General features: G+C 36.4%; 1 protein-coding gene and 1 long non-coding RNA gene across 4 annotated transcripts in view; one reads left to right on the top strand and one right to left on the bottom strand.

The window, feature by feature from the left end:
• The window catches only part of LOC106661305, an 84,077-nt gene that overhangs the window by 18,730 nt on the left and 42,209 nt on the right, over positions 1–23,138 (top strand). The gene's annotated exons all lie outside the window — the stretch shown is intronic.
• On the bottom strand, positions 17,416–22,447 carry LOC106661304 (opsin-1). The gene is made up of 5 exons (XM_014384596.2): positions 22,343–22,447; positions 18,486–19,061; positions 18,240–18,387; positions 17,909–18,186; positions 17,416–17,782 (listed from the first exon to the last, which is right to left on the bottom strand). The coding sequence occupies exons 2-5, from the start codon at positions 19,049–19,051 to the stop codon at positions 17,653–17,655; spliced, it is 1,122 nt and encodes a 373-aa protein (XP_014240082.1). The 5' UTR covers positions 19,052–19,061; positions 22,343–22,447; the 3' UTR covers positions 17,416–17,652.

Here is a 23,138-nt window from a genome sequence, read left to right as displayed (position 1 = left end):
ACAATACACTAGCACATTTAACATCATAAGCTGCCTATATGAATATCCTACATCAATCAACTCATTTTAATCCATAACTTACAAAATCAATAGTTATTGTTCGCAAACAAGAACTCTCAAAACCGAAATAAATACAATGAATAACCTCTCACGTATATTCGTATCTCAATAGCACATTTAACACGATAAACGGTTGAATACGATAAATTAATCAATTATATTTTCATTCATGGCATTTAGAAACCGATCGTTATTAGTCACCAACATCGCAAAACCTAATCGAAAGTAAATGAATAACCTCTTACGTATATTCGTATACAATAGAAAATTTAACACGATAACATAATTAACACGATACAACTTTTGGGTGAATAGCCTAATTCAATCAAGTCATGATTAGTCCATTGAACTTAAATAATCGATAGTTAATATCGCAAACAAGAACTCGCAAAACTTAAGCAAATACCAATGATTAACCTCTTGTTGATTACTATATTAATATCTCAGTAAGACATTTAACAACGATACAACGGTTGTATGAACATCCTACATCAATCATTTTTCATCCATATCATGAACAAAAGTTATTCGTTATAATCACGAATAAGAAATCACAAAACCCATTCGAAAACCAAGGAATAACTTCTCATTTATATTCATATCTTAATAGCACAACAGCACATTCAACAAGAAGCAATGGCTTTGAAGACACCCTATCGACCATTATAAATCACGTACAAGAATCCACCAAATTTATTTGAAAACCTATCCGTAACCTCTCAATTAATTCGTATCTTAATAGCACAATAGCCCAATTAACACCATACAACGGTTGTATTGATATCCTAAATCAATCAATTCATTTTTCATCCATATCATGAAAAAAGTTAATCGTTATAATCACAAATAAGAACTCCTCCCACACATATTCGTATCTTAATAGCACAATAGCTCATTTAACACGATTAAAATATTGTCTGAATACTCTAAATCAATCAACACATTTTTCTTCCAGATCATGTATATAATAACCACTCACTTGTATTCGTTTCTTAGCACAATAGCACATTTAACATGAAGCAACGATATTGTAAATACCATAAATATACTCACTACTTTTTATCGATGGCATTTAAAAAAATCCGTCATCACAAATCACGAACCAGAACCCACCAAATTTATTCGAGAACCAATTAATAAGTTCTCAATTATATTCGTATCTTAATAGAACCGTAGCACGTTTAACATGATATGAAATGATGTGTGAATACTCCAGTCATGATTGCATCTTGCTGATCAGAAAGAAAAGAGAAAATAATAATATATTTTTATACAATATATTTCGCACAACCCTTATGGCGTAAACAGTCTTGATTGAGATGAAAAGTTAGTGACACGAGCGGGATTCGAACCTACGACATTCGACTGAATACGCCACATGATCTATCGTGATTTGAATCGTGGGTTCGAACCCGTTCGTGACACTAACTTTTTCATCTCAACTAAGGCCTTAGATAAAAAGAATAATTAATTGAAATAATATGGTCAATTATGACCGCTAAACATATATGGAATAATATATTTTATTTATTAAAAATAATCCTCGCTATTTAAATAAATTAATGGGTTGTGCGTAATCTCCCATTATCAATAGTTTATATGATTAATATATATTACATCATTATTTATTTTTAAATAAAAACATTCTTATTTATGTTTTCTATTGATTGGCAATTATTGCATTTCTTCCTAACAAGAACTTAACTTTCATACTTTGTACTGTAACTATTTATTGCTAATAAATAGTATGATACCATGAAAGTAAAGTTGGTGAAAGTTGCAGTAAGTCTGCAACAAAGATAAGGTTAGCAACCAATCTGTTTATCATAAGCTATGATGTAGCTTACATGCTATTATGTAATAAGTCTGCAAAACGGATGTATTCATATGAAGAAAAATGTTCAAAAATGTTTTTCTCAGTATGTATAATGAATAACAAGAAAAAAAGTCAAAAATTAATTCAGCTCGTTTCTTTGCGATCTGAATTATTTTAATACACTATCTCTTGCAAAATAATTCCGTATTAAATTTATCGCCGCGTATCCTGTCCACTCCACCAGAGAACATGTGTAGAGATTAGAATGCGGTAGTCGAGATTTGTTTGTGAATTAAGCACGAACTGTGACGTGGCAGTGCTTCGGCCCCTGTAACGGCCTGCTTCCGCAAGGGACTTCATTCACCTGGCGCGGATGCACGGGCACGTTCGCTAAGCACCGTCCTAGGACGGTAATTTCCCCGATCTATTTTTTTCGCCTTTTCCTGACGTCAAAACAGTCGTAACGTTTCGTCGAGACATAATTTCTTGAAAATCCATTGGAACATCTGATAAAACTATCATAAAATGTTTATCACCCAATCCTGCATCGGTCGATAGTGCAAGCCTAAAATATATTATTTGCCTAGATTCAACATTTTTACTATAAGAAACGAACTTTTATTTGACAGGATAAAATTAGCAATAGATGAGTTACAATTCTTCTTTTTTTCAATAACCGATTTCAATAAAACTTTATCAATATGGGTACCTGGTAGTTTTAGTTTTTTAAATCTAGGATATTAAAATCATATACATGTCCCTTCTAAATTAGATTAGATATTTAAATTTACAACAATGAAAAGACCTTCTAGTAAAGTAACCAAAAAAAAAACTGTTTAAAAGAAAAGTAGAAATCGCATTCGTTTTAAGCACTCTTTTAAGTGGGGTGTCGGTGGCCGCCACGGTTTAGGCGTTGACACGGCGCTCATCACTGTAAGGTAAAGGTCCCGGGTTCGAATCCAGCGGCCTTGCATTCGAAGTCCTTAATACGAATTTTAATACCAAACTAAAAGTTTTTTACTGGATTCACCGGGGGCAATTTTTCTCCTTATGACCGGTGTTCCACTTAAAAATTCACACGACCTCTGCATTTTGTACCAATTCTGTTAAAATTTTATGATACTATAAGCAAGAAAAATAATGATACTTCGCTACGTCGCTCATTCATAAAAGAATTAAGAAAAGAGAGAGAGAAAAATTAAAGAAGAGAGAGAGAGAGAGAGAGAGAGAGAGAGANAAAAAAGTGAACAATGCAAGATAATGGGCGAATTTGGTAAAGAGGACAGTGCGAGACAAGTGGTACATAGAAATAGATAGGAAAAAAAATTAAAGAAGAGAGAGAGAGAGAGAGAGAGAGAGAGAGAGAGAGAGAGATTTGATTTGGTTTTATCATTTCATTTTTACTACTTACTTTAGAAAGGCCTCAAGACCTTTCTTACATTTAACAAGATATATTGTAATTATATCATGTTATGGTGAACATCGTCTTTACAAATTAATAATTTTTTTACAAAAATATGTCTTCTTAGTTATCAATTAAATTTAAATCGATCTTACAAATATAAAATTCTTTACATATTGAAACAGAGAACCATGAACTATTTATAGTTGCAGGAAATCATCATGCAATCTTATATAAATATTATGCAGAGGAAAAAAACGGAATTGAAAGTATCCATATTAACTCTTACAACAAAAATTACTAACTAATTTTAATCCCAATATTTGGATGCTATGTTCGAAATTAAGAATATTTTTATTTGAATTAATTAGTCATGTTTTATAAGGTCTTGGTTGAAATGAAAATGTTAGTGTCTCGAGAGGGATTCGAACCCACGATATTCGACTGAATACGCCGCTGCACTAACCACTTGATCTATCGTGGGTTCGTATCCAGCTAGTGACACTAACTTTTCCATCTTTAGACCTTAGAATAACTTAACTAATAATCTTAACTGAGACCTAATGGAAATAATCAATATCGCCAATTATGCATATACGGAATAATTTTTTTTTAAATTTTTCATTTCAACCAAGATCTTACAAAAAAGATTAATTAATTGAAAGAAATAATTTGGTCAGTCAGACCACAAAATATAATGAATTTAATATTTTTATTTATTATTACCTTTGAGACATTGTTGTAATCGATATTATTTAGTTGTTTGTGATGCCCTATGATAATAGCTTTTCATTTTTTTTGCATTTATTAATAATCCACGATTGTCACTCCAGTCAACTAGATTTGGTAAATCTTCATTTACAATAATTTATTTATGTTTTCATTTAAGTTATTTGTATTTGATCATATTAATGATTACAATGATATATAATAATATATAATAAATAATAATAAATATAATAACTAATAATAAATAATAATTATATATGTGTGCTGTATAGTGACCGTTAGTCAATGATTATTTGGAGATCGTGAGATACGTTCTGGTATGACGTAGGTTTTAGAAAAACATTTTCTTTTTCGTGCTAACGTTTCGATCTTTATTGAGATCATCTTCAGTGCCAGGGATTGAAAAATATTGTATAAACAATGTATATATTGTTATAACATTGTATTGTATAAATTCTTTTTTTTTCATATCCTACATGTATTTGTAAAATTTAAGCAATGTGCAATAAATAAATCAGCAATACATCCCAGCCCCTGAAGATGATCTCAGTCAAGATCGAAACGTTGGCACGATAAAGAAAATGTTTTTCTAAAACCTACGTCACACCAGACCGCATCTCACGATCTCCAAATAATAATTTTATATATATATCCAAGTCGTCTGCATAGTAAATAAGCTATTTTTACAATGTAATATATTTTATTTATGAACAGAAGAAGTATTAATGCTGCGAAAGTAGGTCCTTGGGGGACACCTATGTTAGTAAAGATCCAATTAGAAAATAATATGGAAAAGAAGAGAGAGAGAGAGTGAGAGAGAGTGAGTGAGTGAATGAGTGAGTGAGTGAGTGAGAGAGAGAGAGAGAGAGAGAGAGAGAGAGAGAGAGAGAGAGAGAATTTTTTAACATGGGTATGTTTTTTGGGTTATGAATGAATTCAAAGCTTCCCTACCTTCGGTAGTTCAAAAGCAAAAATGAAACCCATATAGACGATGCGATTCGAGCTTAGACGACCAGAAATACAATAAAAGTAAGATAAAAATGTTTTCTGAAATTATTACTGATTGTTCGTTTAAGGATTAATGTAGCAATTGTAAGCTAAAAGGAAGGATTATAAAACATTAAAGGATTTCGAAGGTATTTGTTATATTTGTCGATTTGCTTTCACTGTAAAAGATCCAGTAGTGATTTATAATGATGACAGTTTTTTTCCTAATTGTACCAAGATAAATTTCCAGGACAGTAAAATTTCTAATTAACTGTCGTGAAAATTCAAAAATTGATGAAAATTCAAATATTCTCGTTTTGAAGTATCAGTCTCGTACTTGAATCTCTACAGACTCAAAAACCTTTTTAATTTTCTTCAAATAGCACAGATTGTAATTAAATATTAGATTTTTAACGTGTTCATTTGTCGCCTTATTTACCTCATTCGGTTTTTTCTTTGAATGGTTGCCTTCCTAATAAAAATAAAAATACAGTTTGAGACTCAATTTATTGGTAAATGTGTGTGAAAAAAGAAGTAATTCTCAATTTTGTTTCCAAAACGGCAGACTAAAGAAATCGACAATTCAATCTAAAAAAAAATTTCTTGCGAAAAATTAGCCTCTTGGTTTTGTTTATTAATCCGATTTAGCTAACTCCTAGACATTAAATACTTTCCCCCTTCCGACGACTCTCCAAATTGTTTATCTTACCGTCTGGTTTGGTGGGGAAAACAAAACAAACTTTGAAATAAAACTTGACAATGCTAGTATTTATATCGGCTTCGTCCCGTATCGAAATCCTGTCAAAATCTTATTTAAAGGTTTTATACCTTAAATCGAACTTACGTTAGCTTTTCCTTTGTTTAAATAATCAATCTGGAGAGAATTTACCTTTGTTGAGAATAACTTTCTTCGATTTGGGAATTTGATCGGGTTGATCGAACCGCAAAGAAGTGATTTAAGGATTGAAATTGGGAGAAAAGGAGAAGGTACTAACCTTCGAGGTCGAGGTATAGATTTGCCATGTCCATCATAATTGGTGTTGCTAGAAAAGCGGGCTCTCCGAGATGCAGGTAGTGATTGGCCAATTCCATCATTTTGGCTTTTGGGTGAAAACCGGAGCGAGCAGGGCTCCAAGGGGCGCCCTCTGCTTCAGTGAGGTGTCCGCGCTCCCTCCACGTTGCTGCGCCCAATGGGAAAAGCGAAGCATGACGCATTCACAGCTGGAGCCAAGGCCGACGTAGGATTTTCTCAAATTGCCCGAGCTCTGCGAATGGCAAAACGGTTCATAGTCAGTGGCGAAGAGGGTCGGGTTTGCCACTTTTCAACTAAAGCTGATTGATTCGATTCCCATCCATGCCATTGAAGAAATTTTTCGCCTTTTCCATTAGCAGTATAAACAGATGCAACCTCAATCGCCTTCTGTTCTATATGGTTTGGCTGTATTTCAAAAACACTTTCAGACCCAGAGCCATCGGGATAACAAAGTCCTCTATATAGATAATCCTGGATCAGAATATGTGCCAGGTCCATTACGGTTGAAGAAACCTCAAAACGTTATACAGCTAAAGAGGGTAAAACTCAGTCGAGCGATAGGTCTGTATACCGGTCACTGGCATTAAGAAAATATTCATAAAACTCACAAAAAATGGATACGGCCAACGACCTACTCTCCTGCTTCAAAAGAGGATCAGTCTACACGCAATAGTATCCTCGGATGCAGGAGTGCCACTAGGTCCAGGCTGAGCAGGTCTGAACCTTACTCTATAAACTACTACAAAAAACAAAATGATACTCTACAAAACTCTACTGAAACCGATTTGGACATTTGGATTGAAATGATGGGGTATCACTAAACCCACCAATAACCAGCGAATTTAGCCATTCCAATCCAATATCATGAGGAGCATACAGTACTAAGTCTCCAATACCATTCTCCACAACTCAAAATAAGCGTTTGAAAATAAATTAATTTTCTAGGTTCCACCATAAACCTACTCACCCCAAACCAATTAGCCTAATCCACATTAACCACTCCTACAATCCCGTCAGTCTAAAGCGCAGGTGGCCCCGTGATCTCGCCAAGTACTAGCCCTAGAGAAAATTTGGAAGGTTGTTTACTCCCCTAAATACATTTACTGTATCTCTGTAAATAGATGATAACATTATATTATACAAGATGGTAATAAACATATTTAAAAAAGTCAACGATGACGCCATTTTCAGGTTATGCAGTTAGAAGGAAGAAACCGCTACACATATATCTTCCAATGGGAAGCAACCGTTTAATGGGAAAATAACGTAGGGTTGAATTGATACTGGATCACTTTTTTCACTGAAGATGGCGAAAAGTCGAAACGCGTTTGAGTGACATCGAAACCGGTGAGTGTAGACGGACCTAGTAAGTGCCCAGTGCCAATTCAACGTTTGATACAAGACTCCGAAGATTTAATTAAATTAATTTTAACGAAATTACACAATAAAACTACCACCACTGAGTTCTATTGTTTGTGCTATTATATTTCTTTCTATCCCGTTCAGCGCTGAGAAGCGTGACAAACCGCAAAGGTACTTGTTAATTATTATCTATAAACCACTGGTTCCCAAGACATCCTTCGCAAGATAACGCGAGACGCGAGGAAATCGATCTTGCCGCAATCGTCCTATAAAAACTTCGGGGAGAGGTTTCGTGAGAATTTTTCGGTTACAAATTTGTAAATTTTGTACATTCCTTTGTCGATACCATGATTAAGTTAAGGCAAAAAAGAAATTTTTAGCGATGAAACTGCATTTAATAACTGTACATTGTGAGGCCAAGCATAAAGCTAAATTGTATATTCTTCATCGTCATAAGCGGGCAGATAGTTTTGTCTATTCCACGTAAGGACATAGTCCACAGGGAACAAGCCTATTACCGCACATACTTAAGAAAATTAAAACAGTATTCTACATTCCAAAGAGGAAAATTGATATTTTTTAAAATTTTTATTTGTAGTCTCTCCACGCTGGGTATATGCATATTCGATACGACAATGACGATGACCTGTCGGCACTTAAAATTCTACTGAGTCTGTCTACTCTCCCACTGGTTTAGATGAACTTTAAACGATTTTCAGCTAACGTCATGATCAATGAAGAATTCAGAAACTCTATCTTCAGAGAAAACAGTTCCTCACTGAAGAAAACCTATCGGCACTTGAAACCATACTGGGCTTGTCTACTCTGTGTGTTTAGATGTGACTCAATCATCTTCAGAAAATAGAAGTTTCTCACTGAAGATGACGTATCAGAACTGGATACCTCAACTACGTTTGTTTACTTTCTTGTTGGTTTAGATATAATTCAATCGCTTTCCAATTTACATAATCTTCAAAGAGGAATTTAAAAAATCCATCTTAAAAAATAGACGTTTCTCACTGAAGGTGACGTATCGGTACTTCATAACTCAACTACGTTTGTTTACTTTCATGGTGGTTTAGTTATAAGTCAAACGCTTTCCAGTTTACATAATCTTCAAAGAGGTACTCAAAAACTCCATCTTAAAAAATATAAGTTTCTCACTGAAGATGACGTATCGGTACTTGAAAACTCAACTATGCTTGTTCTCTTTCTTGCTAATTTACATATAAGTCAAACGCTTTCCAGTTTACATAATTTTCAAAGAGGAACTCAGAAAACCCATCTTAAAAAATATAAGTTTCCCACTGAAGATGACGTATCGGTACTTGAAAACTCAACTATGTTTGTTCCCTTTCTTGCTAGTTTACATATAAGTCAAACGCTTTCCAGTTTACATAATCTTCAAAGTGGAATTTCAAAAATCCATCTTCAGAAAACAGAAGATTCTCACTGAAGATGACGTCTCGATACTTGATAACTCAACTACGTTTGTTTACTTTCTTGCTGGTTAAGATATAAGTCAAACGCTTTCCATTTTACATAATCTTCAAAGAGGAACTCAGAAAATCCATCTTCAAAAATAATGAGTTCCTTCCTGAAGATGACGCAGAAAAGCTCTCTCACAAATAATGTGCTATTTTAGTTTTCCTTCCCTTTCCTTCATATGGGATTGTGAAATGTGGCGTTCGTCCAAATTTGGACTGAAACTATACTAAAACAGGCGACCTTTCTTAAACCAGATTGGCCTCATTTTTCCATAATTAAAGTTTGTTTTGCTCTGTTTGAACGAGGACGTCTTGATCCTTGACGGCGAAGGCCCTCTCCACGATCGAACAACAGCAAAAAATAATCGAAAGGGCATTCGTCCCAGTACTAATGTGAAAAATCGGTTACGTCGAGACCCGACCCCTGACCTCTGAACCCGGCACTGAGGACAAACAGAGAAAAGAGAACGCAAAATTCACGTGACCTTCCGGAGCCCCCCGGCCTATTTGTACGGGCAATATTTGACGAGGGGTATCTCGAGCTAACATCCCTTGCAAGTCCGACCAAATATTGACGGCGGTCTCTCGAAAAATCGACAGACGACAGGGCTGTTTATAATTCGGATAAATTATATAATATCCTTATGTTGGGTTATCGCGAAATGCGGACCTCAAATTGTTTATTGAAACATTTCAATTCTTCAGCTACCAGGATACCAAAGGTTTTGTGAAACTCCACCGCCCTATTATCAATTTCAAAAGTTATGAAATATTCTCCAAACAAACCACTGAAGATGGTGAGAAGTGAAAACGCGCCGACAGACCCTATCACAGAGTATAGGCCGACCAAATTACAATAAAAGAGCAACTTAAAAAATAAAATAAAAACAATAAACCATGGCCAGGAACCCAAATCAAGAACAGCAATGATAGAACAGACCAGATAAGGGAATAGAAAAGTCATTTTAAGTTTCTAACCATCAAAGATTCTAGTATGTTCAAAACTCTGGGAATGGAAGCACTGCCTTTCGTGACAAAATAAGGAACAACCTGGAAAATTTCCCGGCTTAAATAAATCATTGTGTTGTATACTAGGAATAGGGCATTATTATATGTCAAGGGTTTTATATTTGCCTTCTTTCCTATTTTTTGACATTGGGGTTTCAGTGTATTTACCTCGAGATCATTGATTTGACAGTAATCCGTAAGCAGTTTTAATTTCAATTGAGCTGAATGCCATAAGTACGCAGCAATCGCTATATAATAGCCAAAACATATCATTGACGAATATTTTATGCTTTTGCAGCCTTTCTACTGCGGAAAAAGATCATTATATTTGCAATAAATAGAGGAAAAAGGAGAGAAGAAGACATTTTAAATTAATTTAAACTATTTTTGTTTTTCGATATTTTCATTGTTGAAAAGTAATTTTTTAAAGATGATGACGATCAAGGATCATATAAAAGTCAAGGAGATTTTACAAGGGGATTTGATAATGAAAAACACCCGACCACTTAAATTTTCGTTTCTTAAGGCCCGAGTAAAATTTTAGGACAACGGAAAAAAATCTCTGGATACATTTCCTTTTTAATCCCTGCCTTTTCAATCTCATTACGCACCCATTATGTACAGGGTGGCTTTTTACCATGTGCCAGCATGTTTTCCCTATTTTTTGAACAAATACAAAAAATTGACCAATGGTAGCCGCCTCGTATATCATTGCGCAGGGTCCAAAACCGTCAAGTATACTCGACAAATTAAAAAAAAAACTTTCTGAGAAGAATGAGCACCAAAACTTTGGAACCCCTCTAAAATTCACTGGTCTATTTTTTTTAAATATTAAAACATTCAGCAAATTTCATAATTAATTTTATTAAATGATGTTTTTATTTTATTTTTTTCCCCATGAGGTCGGTAGGTAAACATAATAATAATAAAAAAAACGTAATGGATAGGGATAGGGATAAAAGAGGCGGCCACAAGTCGTCCTCGACCTGAATATCTATTGCTGCTCCTCCGTTATTTATAACTCACTGGCCAGCTTGAGGTTATTAACCAGCCTCCACAGCTTTGCCAGCGGCTCCTTGGTGTAGGATCTTGCTTGTGGTTTTTCTTGCCCTAGTTGCAAGAACCTGCACCTACATACACCTTCACAGAAACATAAAATAGGTTCTGCGGTTTCCTCCTCCTCCTGGCAGTATCTGCACAGTGTCTCTTCTGTCTGTCCTCCTGTAACCTATCCGATGCATATGCTTTCTTAAGTGGCAGTGCCCTATCAGGAGTCCAACCAGAATCCTGGTTTAGTTGCGGTTGCCTTCCAGTAATTCTTGGATGGTCCTTCTATGAATCTCTTTGCGTGCCTCATACCTGTGGTATTGTTCCACCAGGTTTTGGACTCATTAAGGATCCATTTTAGATGTATCCTCTTTTGTGGCAGGCTGCTAGGCCGCCTTTCAAACTTTTCGTTGCCTCTATGTCTCGAATATCCAGGGGCCCCTGCCAGTGTCAAGTCATTAGTGTCCCTGACTTCGGCCAGGGACTCCATGCAGTTCCAAACACTCTTTGCCTTCGGTGAAAGTGTATAGGTGTATAGGTGTATAGGTGCATAGGTGCATAGGTGTATAGGTGAATAGGTGCATAGGTGCATAGGTGTATACGTGTATAGGTGTATAGGTGTATAGGTGCATAGGTGCATAGGTCAAATCACAAGACAAAATAAAATTATCATGTTAAATGTTTATATAATCGTTAGGTACGTTTTTGTACCTAAGCAATTAACCTAACGACGTCATATATCTTGTACGATGGTGCAATAGAAACAAGGATTTTCCAAGGCCTGGAGGCATATAAGGAGTCAGAACATATAACCAACATGTGATGTCCAAAACTTTGTCGATTGCTAGCAGCTAATCGCTAAAGTTGTTGCAGACTTTCAGATAATTATTGAGAAAAAAGAGGTACTATCTGTTATCGCTGATACAAGCGGCTCCCGCTCCTTAAGGTCCTCTACAGCCATCAATATAGAGAAAAGTGGCTCTAGGCATAGCACTCTTAATTTTTTAAAATTCTTGTTTGTCTATATAAGTAGGAGTGTCTGCTATCTAGTCAATGTCTGGGGAATTACAGATTTGGGGACCCAGGGAGGGGAAAGACGGTTGATTGTTTTTGGATGGGTGATATCGAAATTTGAACGCCTAGTTTATCTAAAAATTGTGTTGTTTTCTTGATTGTTATTCTTTTAAGTCACACAATAATTTAAATACTGATGTCTTACTGTGAATCGACATGACCTGAAGTGTTTAAGTCAATGGCGAATTAATTTGAAGGTGCGAGTACTGGTAACGGGATAAGAAAGGAAATCCTCTCAAAATAATCATGTTAAAACCGATTGAATCCTCCTTTCTCTTCCAATTGATAAATTAGTTTATTAGCATAAAATTAAAGATGGTTCCAAGTTTTCTAAGCGTTTGAGATTGCTTATTTTCCGTCTTTTCATATTAGTCAAAAATACAAATGATAATTTTGGTTTGGAGGTCTAATTTTTCTACAAATTGTGATATTGTAATTTAAACTATGGATTCCGCCGATATTTAAGCTTTTAAGCCTTTCATAACTTAAAATTCATTGCTTAGAGTGTTTAAATCGATTGTGAGTTAGTTTGAGGATGCGAAGTCTGTTCTGTCTATTTCTATGATTGTTTTCTGTTTTTGTTTGGAAACCTCTTAAATTTACCCTTCTTTTCAATAGCTAAATTTGTTTATGATTAACTTGAAATTAAGTATTCCATGTAGGCAAAAAAGTACTATTATTTTCTTCTTTTTTAAGAGGAATCAGAAAAGCGTTTAATAAAAAATTTCCAATTGCGTAGATAGCCAGGTCAAGATGAACGCAAACGACCGAACTACGAGGTTAATCACCCCATTAAACCAAAAATAAAGACCCAAGAGTCAAAATATCTCACAGCTAAATTAATTTTTACTCGATTTCATAATTTTGCACTGGTTTGTCCGTTTTGTTCAGACTTTTATTTTGAAGAAGTGAAGACGATAACGTTAAAAATTATCTACTCATTTACGCTAATAAATTTTTAACAAGTATCGGGAGAAAATAATTAGAAAATCCAAGCGATCGCTATTGTCTGAAGACGTTTTATTTTCTGCTTTTTTTTAAATTTTATCATATTGATTTATTCGTGGTAGTTCATCTTTTTCCCAGAAGATGCAATATTTTGTAGGTTTATTTTATTTTCTACTTCTAACTAGATCGCATTGTAAGATCTCCATAAGTGAATAAAACGAGGATAAAATAAAATCCAAACCTAAACAAATCCATGCGAAACGAGTTGACGTCCTGCCACAATTTTCCACTCGTTTTCCCTGTGGAAAAAACATTTCTTGGCACAGGGACGGGGAAAATTCTTTATGTTATATTTTTTGTGTGTGTGTGTTAACTTTGTCTGTGTTGAGTCTCCGAGGACTTGTGCCGGAATGGCCGGGGCCTTAATTAAAGTCCGATAAGGAGCATGATTGACGCGCTAGCCACTTATCGGTTCTTATCGCCGAAGGCTGTTCCCTTATCACTATTTACATATTTATGAGCGTTATGCGGCTCCCCCGGCTTTCGACGCGTGAAGCCACCGAAGCTTCGGGCTTTCTAGGGACAGCAATGACCGATAAACTCACCCAAGGGGCAATTAGCTTATCGTGAAACTATTAACCAAGTAAAAGACAGTCCTGCAATTGTCTAATTGTACTCATGATTCAATAAAAAATCGTTAGACCCAATGTTGCTTCAATATCCAATCATCCTTTTTTTTATAAATATTTTTTGGGGGAGTAGCATTTGAGTGATTAAGCATATATACATATCTTTGGTCTTTGGTAGTTTGTTAAAAGGGTCTATCCAGCAATATGGCAAATTCATGAGCTGCCTTTAGGCGTCATGTACAATCTTTGGGAAGAGTTCCTGAAGAAAGGTGCTGGAATAAGGGGTCTAGAACTCTAGGTAGGGTTAAATCGTTTAAAGTTAGAATTGTGGTTATGTTAGATCATGGTTTGGTGAGGAAGAGTTAGGGTAAGGTCGGTTAGAGTTAGAATTATGGTCAGGTTAGGTCATGGTTTGGTTAAGTAGGGTTAGAATCAGTTCGAAAGGTAGAATTGTGGTTAGGTTAGGAAAGGTTACGGTTAGGGATGTATTTACCTATCTACAATACTTTATATGAATTGGAGAAATTATCCTAGTATGAAGCGCGAGTTTTAAAATCAGATGTCTCCCCAAAGTTCCTAAGGTTTTTTTTTAAAAAAAAGAACGTTTCGCCTCCCAAAAATCAGATTTTTTTCTCAAAAAATTGATAACACTGATAATTTTAAAACGGCTCTATCAATTCATTGAAATATATGACAGGATAAAAGAGAAGATATTTTCAAGATTTCATCTTTATTTATTTCATATTTGTTGAAGTCGTGAGGAGTGGTCAAGGATGAGGTAGTTTAGAAAAACACCTTTTTCATTTTTCTTGCCGACGTTTCGACCATTGTTCGGGTCATCTTCAGGGCCTGGGTAAATTACAAAACTTATTTATTTCACTTATAATGATTTAAAATCTATACGTTGTTGACATAGGATAAAAGAAAAAACATTTAGCTTTCCAGTGGATGATAAAAGCTTGAATTTGGACACAGGTGAAAAATCCCAAGTTGTAATCGGGCCCCAAAATGTCATTTTTGCTTACCGTAAAATTCACATTCATGGCCTTTAAACTGTGTTGTATTTGTTTTAAATGGGAATTTTTTCAAAAATTGTTTGCCTACTTCACTTATAGCTTCTTTTCGTTTTTGTAACTTTGTATATATCTAATATCATTTAATATTATATAATATATATCCAACATATTATTTTCTTATCCTGAGAAAGGAAACAAATCAAATGATATATAATAATCCTTGAAAAAAATTCACAACAAACGTAAGAAAAATAAATTATGTGAATTAGTCAAACGGTACGAAATTGCTCGCCCTCAGATTGATTTTTTTTTTTTGTGATTGTGCAAAATAGATTAAACAAATTGATAAAAAAGTTTACATTCTTTTTCTGCACCTCAAAAAATCACTAGATACAAATTTTCCGAAAAATTAAAATGTTTTTCTCAAAATTTTCGCCTAACAAATCAGAATTTTTTGTCAAAATCCCAGAAATTACGATAACTTTGAAACGACAACGCCGAATAAGAACGTTTACAGGGATTTAGAACTCAATAAACTAAATTTAATATTACAAACATGGTCTACATAAATAAATTAGAACCGGAGATAGAAAATAAAACATTTGATTGACATAGGATATGAAAAAAAATCAGCTTTCCAACGGATGTAAAAACCTTGAATTTGAAAAAAAAAAAAAATAGAGAATCCCAAAAATAATGTTTTCCCTCGGATGTAAAAACCTTGAATTTGGACAAAATACAGAGGTGTTATGAAGTTTTAAGTGGAACTAGAGGATATCGCCGGGAAAAAAATTACCCCAGGCGAATCCTACCAAAACATTAAAAATCACCAAAACAATGTATTTCCTCGGATGTAAAAACCTTGAATTTCGATAAAATTCCGAGGGGTTATAAAGTTTGGAGAGGAACTGTAGGACATTGGCGAGAAAAAAAAATGCCCCAGGCGAATCCAACCAAAAAATAGAGAATCCCAAAAACAATGATTTTCCTCGTATTTAACAATCTTGAATTTGGATAAAATTCAGAGGTGTTATAAAGTTTTAAGAGGAACTGTAGGACATTGGCGAGAAAAAAATGCCCCAGGCGAATCCAACCAAAAAATAGAGAATCCCAAAAACAACGATTTTCCTCGTATTTAAAAATCATGAATTTGGATAAAATTCAGAGGTGTTATAAAGTTTTAAGAGGAACTGTAGGACATTGGCGAGAAAAAAAATGCCCCAGGCGAATCCAACCAAAAAATAGAGAATCCCAAAAACAATGATTTTCCTCGGATTTAAAAATCATGAATTTCGATAAAATTCCGAGGTATTATAAAGTTTTAAGAGGATCTGTAGTATATTGGCGAGAAAAAAAATTGCCCCAGGCGAATCCAACCAAAAAATAGACAATCTTTTTTTCAGAATACGAATTTTCGGAAAAATCAAAATTATATTTCAAATTTTTCGCCTTCTGAATACCTCGGTTTTTGATGATAACTAAATGATAAATGATGATAATTTTGAAAAAGCAACACCAATTCTAACGGATGTACAAAAATTAAATTTGCTCAATGGTCTAAGGGGTTAGGAACTTTTATGTGGAACAAAAGGACACAGGTGGAGTACATGCCTCAGGGCTTTAATTATTCCACCCCAAAAATGTATATTTCGTCGCCATAAAAATTCGTGTTAATTAGTTTTAACGAGTGTTTTAAAGGAATCCGATGTTTTTTTTCCCAACAAAAATATAATTTGGCCTACATTATTCGGAGTAACTTTTTTAACAAACTACCACTCCAAAATTTCCAATACTTTGAACTAATTAGGCTATCAGTGAGCGGTAAGGAAATTTGACCAAAATGGTCTATAGTACTAACTCATATGCAAAATTTATGAAAAAACGCTGCTTCTGGTTTTTTGTGTACTTTCGTATTTAGAACTAACTATAGCTAGTAGTAACTACGTTGTTCTAAGTCCTGCTTGATCTTTTTTTACTATTCCAAATTTTACTCATTGCCAGTTTGATAAACTTTCAAAAATTACGTCTGTAATTAATGCCTGAATTATTGATTGAAATCCGTCTGTACTTCCCAGGGTTTAAATTTTCTTGTAATTTGTAACACATTTCGGGCAAATTGCACGGTGAAGAATCCCATTTTTAAAATTGAAGCTCTTCGATTTTCTACGCTGTTTTTCTCCCTTTCGAGTGATTTTTCTTCCGTTGTCATACGTGATTGACGAATAAAGTCAAAATTTGAATAGGGCTGCCTTTTCACACGTCCTCGCCGAAAAGTCCCAGGAAAGCTCCAGGAGGCTTTTGATGAGCTGGGAGATCCAAACTCAAGAAAGATTAAGTAGCGCTGAGTCCGTCGTCCTGCTCGGAACGCAACGTTGTCTTCCCGGAACTTATGTGGGACGGAAGCCTAAAACATTTTCGCCCGTTGATTATTTTATAACAAAATTGTCAGGGGGGGGAGAAGAAAGAACAAAATTTTTAAAAATTCTCGTGTATTTTTTCTGTTTACAATTATTTTCACGGGCTGCCCTATTTCTAACTCCTTTGCATATTATCTAAATTTATTCAGTTCCTTTAACAGAACACAATTCGTGCGAATGGAAGTACAACTCAAAATGCAGAACTATTTCTTCTACACTTTAAAATTTACGAAAACGTTTACTAGGTTTTAAAATAATAATTTGGGTCCGTCGGTTCTTGCAGTATTTTTCACAATGTAGGTTCATCTACCACACACAAACTTTCTTTCCAGAGTATTTATATTAAAACACATCTTTTCTCTAAATTATCTCCTGATGGATGTCAATAGACTGAAAAAAATCAACAGTGTAAGGAGGCTTTATTATCACATACAAAATAAAACTTAGAACCACCTCCCAAGCAATTGACGTCTATTCTAGTTTTTTTTTTGTTTCTATACAGAGCTTGATACAAAAACAAAACCGTGTTCAGTCCGAGGTTGTTAGAAGCGATCTGGTCTGTCTTTTGTAGTGCTCCGCGATGGTGCTAGACCAGAAGCGGAGCGTTGCTGCTGCTGCTGCTTCCACCCCAGCAGACTTACGCTGTCGGAGCCTTTTCTTCGGTGACCGTCGTCACGCCGCTTGCGACCGACGTGGTGTCGTCTCTTGCTTCGGCGCAAGACAAGCTCGGGAACTTCTTCTGGAGGGCTAATTTGTACTTCGGGTGGCTGTAAAATAGAAAGGAGACAAGAAATTAAAAGAATTACCTAGTTCTTTTTGAGAGCAAGTCGACTTTTCTGGGTAGACGTGACTACCCCTTTTTTTGGATTAACTTGGAATAGTGCTCTTTTTACCTGATGGCATAGACGATCGGATTGTATACTGCGTTAGCCTTGGCGAACAGGGAGCCCCAGATAGTGAAAAGAGGGCTGATCGTGACCGTCTCAAAAACACCCGAGAAATTGATGACTAGGTAAGGTGTCCAGGCGAAGAACCAGAGCGAAATTGTCATAAGAGCGACTTTGGCCAGTTTGGCTTCCGCGGAAGTGTTGTTGGCGTCTGACGACCTGAGCGAAGCCACGTTCATCTTCTTAGCCTGTTCACGCATCTGTTTCTCGTGAGCCGAAACAGCCTGAAACAAAACGAGTGAGTCCTATGGAAGGCCACTGACCAGAAGACGCCTACCTGGACAATGAAGAAGTACGAGTATATGATGGTAAGGAGAGGGATGAAATAGACGAAGCAAGCGTAAATGAGGATGTAACTTCTGCTGAACCATTCCTTGGTGAGGTAGTCCGTCCCGCAGGCTGTCATGTTTCCTTCAGGGACATACCTAAACAATAAAATGAAATAGTAGGTAGGGTGTCTGGGAATGAAAATAGTTTTCCGATTTTATCGTTTTTGTGAAAGTATCGAGGGTATATCAATTACCTGTTCCAACCGAACAAGGGGAAGGATGTCCACATGAGGGAGAAGGCCCATACGAAGATTATCCTGAACAGAGCGGTCTTGGTCGTCATCGGTTTGGCTGCTATACCCTTGACGATGACGTTGTAGCGGTCGAGAGCGATCATCGTCATGGTCCAGATGGACGCGCAGCCGAAGAGAGAGCCGCACATACCGTACAGCTCGCACAGCAGCGGGCCCAAGACCCAGGTCTCATAGTAGCAGCAGATGACCATTGGAGGTGACATCGTGGTCATCATGAGGAAATCTGAGAAGGCCAGGTTGACTACCAGCAGATTCGAGGGCGTCCTCAAGGTCTTGGTAGAGGAGAAGATGTAAATGACCATGCCGTTGCCGACGATGGAGATGACGCCGAGAACCCCGATCACGAAACCGAGGATCCCGTGCCATAGAGGGTTCATCGGCGGGAACTGGTACCAGTGCGCGTCGACCAGGTGTAGCATCTCAGGCGGTACGCTGTCCACGACGGTCCTGTTGGCCATCGGGTTCGCGTTCCACTGGTACGCGGCGAAACTCGGGGACATGTCCATTTTTTGGGCCCTGCAAGCCAAATAACCTCTTTACAGTCCTCATACTTTCCCAAAAAGTACGTTCATTGTTTTTTTATTTATACATAATTTTAATCTCTGTTACTACTAAACAGCAAAATTCGTTCTAAGCCTTTCAATTCGATTCAAAAACTAATTTAAAGGAAATTGGGAAGCGTATTAATTCTTAAATTAGTGTTTTATACTCTCGTTTTTGAAATTTAGCCGGAAGACGTCATTTTTACGTCTCCCCTTTTGATTGAATCGACTGATTCGCTTTGATCGTAGCGATAGCGGATAAGGCGATAAGGACGGAGTTATGCAACTCGGGCAGGTCACGGTTTAATGTGTAAAGCCATTGTGCCAAGCCCGATAACCACGTTTCTCCGTACTGGCCGTTTTTAAACTGAAAACCACGTTTTCGGTTTTTGGAGAAGACAAAAACATCATAAAACAATTGGCTACTTAACCGTCGAGTATGGTTATCGGACATGTAACACACAACATGGGCCGCGTGATGACGACATGTGTAGTGGAATATACAGAATATCGCGACCAGGACCATTCCCGGCTTCCAGATAGCTTCAGATGACCGGCTCGAATTGGAAAACTCGATAAGCCCCTTGCCGGGTCCAAGGTCCGCCTCGGCTCGCTTGTCCTACCCTAGACGGAACGCCCATCTCACCCAATGTAAAAATCCTTTATCAGATCCGAACAATAAAATCTTCAAAATTTACAGCCATTATAAACCCATTATTTAAAGAATGCAACCCGTCGAATGCTCCACAGATCTTAACGAACGATATGAAAATAAAACTATAGTCAACATTGATGCTTACTCATATACATATATAACAAAATATTGATGTAAATACTTAATAGAGGCGTGTCATGCCCTGGCTCTATACAGGGAGCGTGTAGGCATGCCGCCGGATTTAAGAAGAGTTCTCGAACACGGTAGCGAGTTCAGGGTTTCCTGTTCCGCTTTAGGGGAATTGGGGACTTGTTATTGTATATAGCCTTCAAAATATGTTTTGTATGAGTGAATGTATTTATTGTTGTGAATGGGGAGGGGCTGATAGGGAAGTAGCTTCTCCATCGCCTCTCAGGTTGTGAGTATGACTTGGGCCCATGGCGGAAATTTTCTAAAAAGACCCCATCAACCCCAATCTAGTCTAGTTTATTATAGGGAATAGGTAGATGGAGGAATATCGAGTACTCCATCTACCAAACAGTATGTGTGAGATCAATGAATGTATTTATTTGTGTGATTGTGTATCGAGTGTGCAGCAGTATTTCGCTATTGCTTCGGGGTTAAAATGACCAAGCTGTCGGATGCCCCTGTCAAAAAAAAGAAGATAAATTTCAATAAAATACTTAACTTATTCAAAAAAGTTTTTCGTAATAAATTGACAAAAACACATACACATACAGAAATATATTAGAGCCCACTTTTATTCCATCTTTCAATAGACTTGCCTACATGCATATATTTCGTCTTCTCCTCATTAATGGTCAGGCCCAGGCTTCTTGTGAAGCAACACTCTTTATGGGGTGTGCGACCTATGTCTACATCGACCATATAAGCCAGCAGCTCGATGGATTTGGTGAGTACAGTTCCTGCCAGAATCCCTGATTACTATAGGGACATGGAAGCTACAGAGTCATCCTGCCTCAGACTTTTATCTGTCCTAAAATCACGGAGTACATCGGCTTGGATTCAAATTACACATGATGTATCCATCATTGTCATTTTCATCAACCTAATGAGCTTGGATGTATATTACTTTCTCGCATGGGCTCATACCGTCTTGGAAGTAGGACGCACTTTTGAAAACTATAAATAGGTGGTGTGTGGACAAAAGGGATGCCCTTCTTTCCGGACCTAGATGGTCAGCCTGTCCGTTTCCTCCTAATATCTTTATGTTCCGAAATCTCAAGCTAAGCGTGTTAGGTTTTCCTAGAGCTATTGAGCAATTTAGACAGTTTGGAGCTAAAAGCATACGTATTTAGTGCCTTTATAGCTGCCTGACTGTGCGAAAGTTATGTATGAATTATGAGGAGTACCTTCCCATTCCTTTTTGGGAGATTTATATACCTTTTAGTTACTTCTGCTTTTGTCCAGTGATTGAGTTGTTCTGTCTCAAGATATTTTTCAAGCTTCAACTTTAGCACACTTTCTGGTGAGCCTAGTTCAAGTCCCATGCCTGAGAGGACTGTCCCTTCTTTGGCTAGTTAGCCAGTTTTTCCTTTCATTTTCTTTATCAACTCCTGTGTACCTTGTCGGATTGGATGGACTTCAACTTGGAACATAGTTTGAACCAGTCCAAGGGGTTAAGCCAGGGTGTACTTCGGACCCTTTACCCCATTACCTTTTCCATCTTTGACTCATCAGTGTACCATATTAGGGCTTGTCTTTCTTCTTGATCTCTGAGAAGACCACTTGGGAAGGTCTGTCAAAGTTGGCTTCTCATTTGGTCAGGTACCGTTATAGCCATCTCAATTAATTCTCTATAGAATTTTGTGGTGACTTCTCTTTACATCTTGTTTTATTTCCTTGCACCTCAGGAGTCTTTTGGCACTTTCGGAAGCCACCTTTGGTACATATCAATCAAATTAACATTGTAAAATTAGTATGTTAGCAGGGATCCAAGCAATCAGGGAAAAACTTCAATAGGACTTTTCAAAACAGATGCACTTGACACAACTATTAAATGTGTGATGATTAGTGACCGTTAATCGATATTTATTTAGAAATCGTGAGATGCGGTCTGGTGTGATGTAGGTTTTAGAAAAACATTTTCTTTATCGTGCCTACGTTTCGATCTTTATTGAGATCATCTTCACGGCTCAAAGTGTTTGTCTTCTTGCGTGTCGTGTCGAGAGTGCCGAGCCCTGAAGATGATCTCAATAAAGATCGAAACGTTGGCACGATAAAGAAAATGTTTTTCTGAAACCTACATCACACCAGACCGCATCTGACGTTTTCTAAATAAACAACTATTAAACTTTACAATGAAGATGCATTTGTTGATGAGGGAAGATTGTTATCTTCATCCAAGTCCTGCACCTTCAAAGATTTTATGAAGATAACATTTAAAAGATTCGTTTTGAAGAATAAACTTTGAATGATTAAACAGTATGAAAAAGTTGAGAGTGTTCAGATAGCAGGATTTTCTTTCATTTTTATCGTATACATAAATATTGATTAGATCGAATCGTTATTTTAAAGTTCAAAAAATATATACAGAAGAGGGATTATCACTAATTTACAAGTACTTATCTGTTGAGTACCTTTGGTGTGAAGTCGCTTGTCAATCTATTTTTATCTCGGTCGGGTACCACGGGTGTAGCTAGAGGCCTGCAATGGTACGAAGGTGCCACCGGGGCCGTCCGACTTTATATACCTCACAGGCTAACTTACTTAAGAAGTGAAGCCCCTTGACCTAATCGCATTGGCACGTCTTAAAGGGAATCCGTTTATCGAAATTAAAAAAATAGACTTTAACACTTGGCGAACTATTTTACTCCAAAGACGTCAATTGTCGGATGGTAAAAGAAGAAACGGAATTTTGAGGTGTTCAATGAAACAAAGACAAAATTAATACATGGCTTAGTTTGTTTTCTTATTTTTTACGTAAGGCTAAAATTATAAAGGTATCAGGCATATCTTAGTTAAATTGGCATCTTTTTATTATTATTTTTATACTTGTGTACTGTTTAACTTACCCAGAATCAGTTATTCAAATTAGAAATAAGAACTCAGACACGAATGTTTATGTTTTAGTAACAACGTTCTGTATCATCCTGGTCAGCCTGATTTCGCTGTTTTGCCATTTTTGACCTTAGTAAATATGTTGTTGTTATTAGTGTGTAGTTCATTTTGTAGGTTATAATTTGAAATTTGCTCGTCAGTCATTTTAGTCTGGCCTATCCTCGTTGAGTTGGCCTGTCTGAGCGTTTCGGCATCTAGTGTATCCATGAACCTGACATAGCTAAGGTAGGCAGACCAAAATTATCTATAACGGCCCAATTGACAGTACATTACCCTGCAGACATGGAGAAAGCTCACAAAATTATAAATGTCTGG

Source organism: Cimex lectularius, unplaced genomic scaffold (genome assembly GCF_000648675.2).
Source record: "Cimex lectularius strain Harlan isolate CLEC.00 unplaced genomic scaffold, Clec_2.1 scaffold16, whole genome shotgun sequence".
In the NCBI taxonomy this organism is placed as follows: Eukaryota; Metazoa; Arthropoda; class Insecta; order Hemiptera; family Cimicidae; genus Cimex; species Cimex lectularius.
This window is presented reverse-complemented; position numbering and strand designations above follow the sequence as displayed.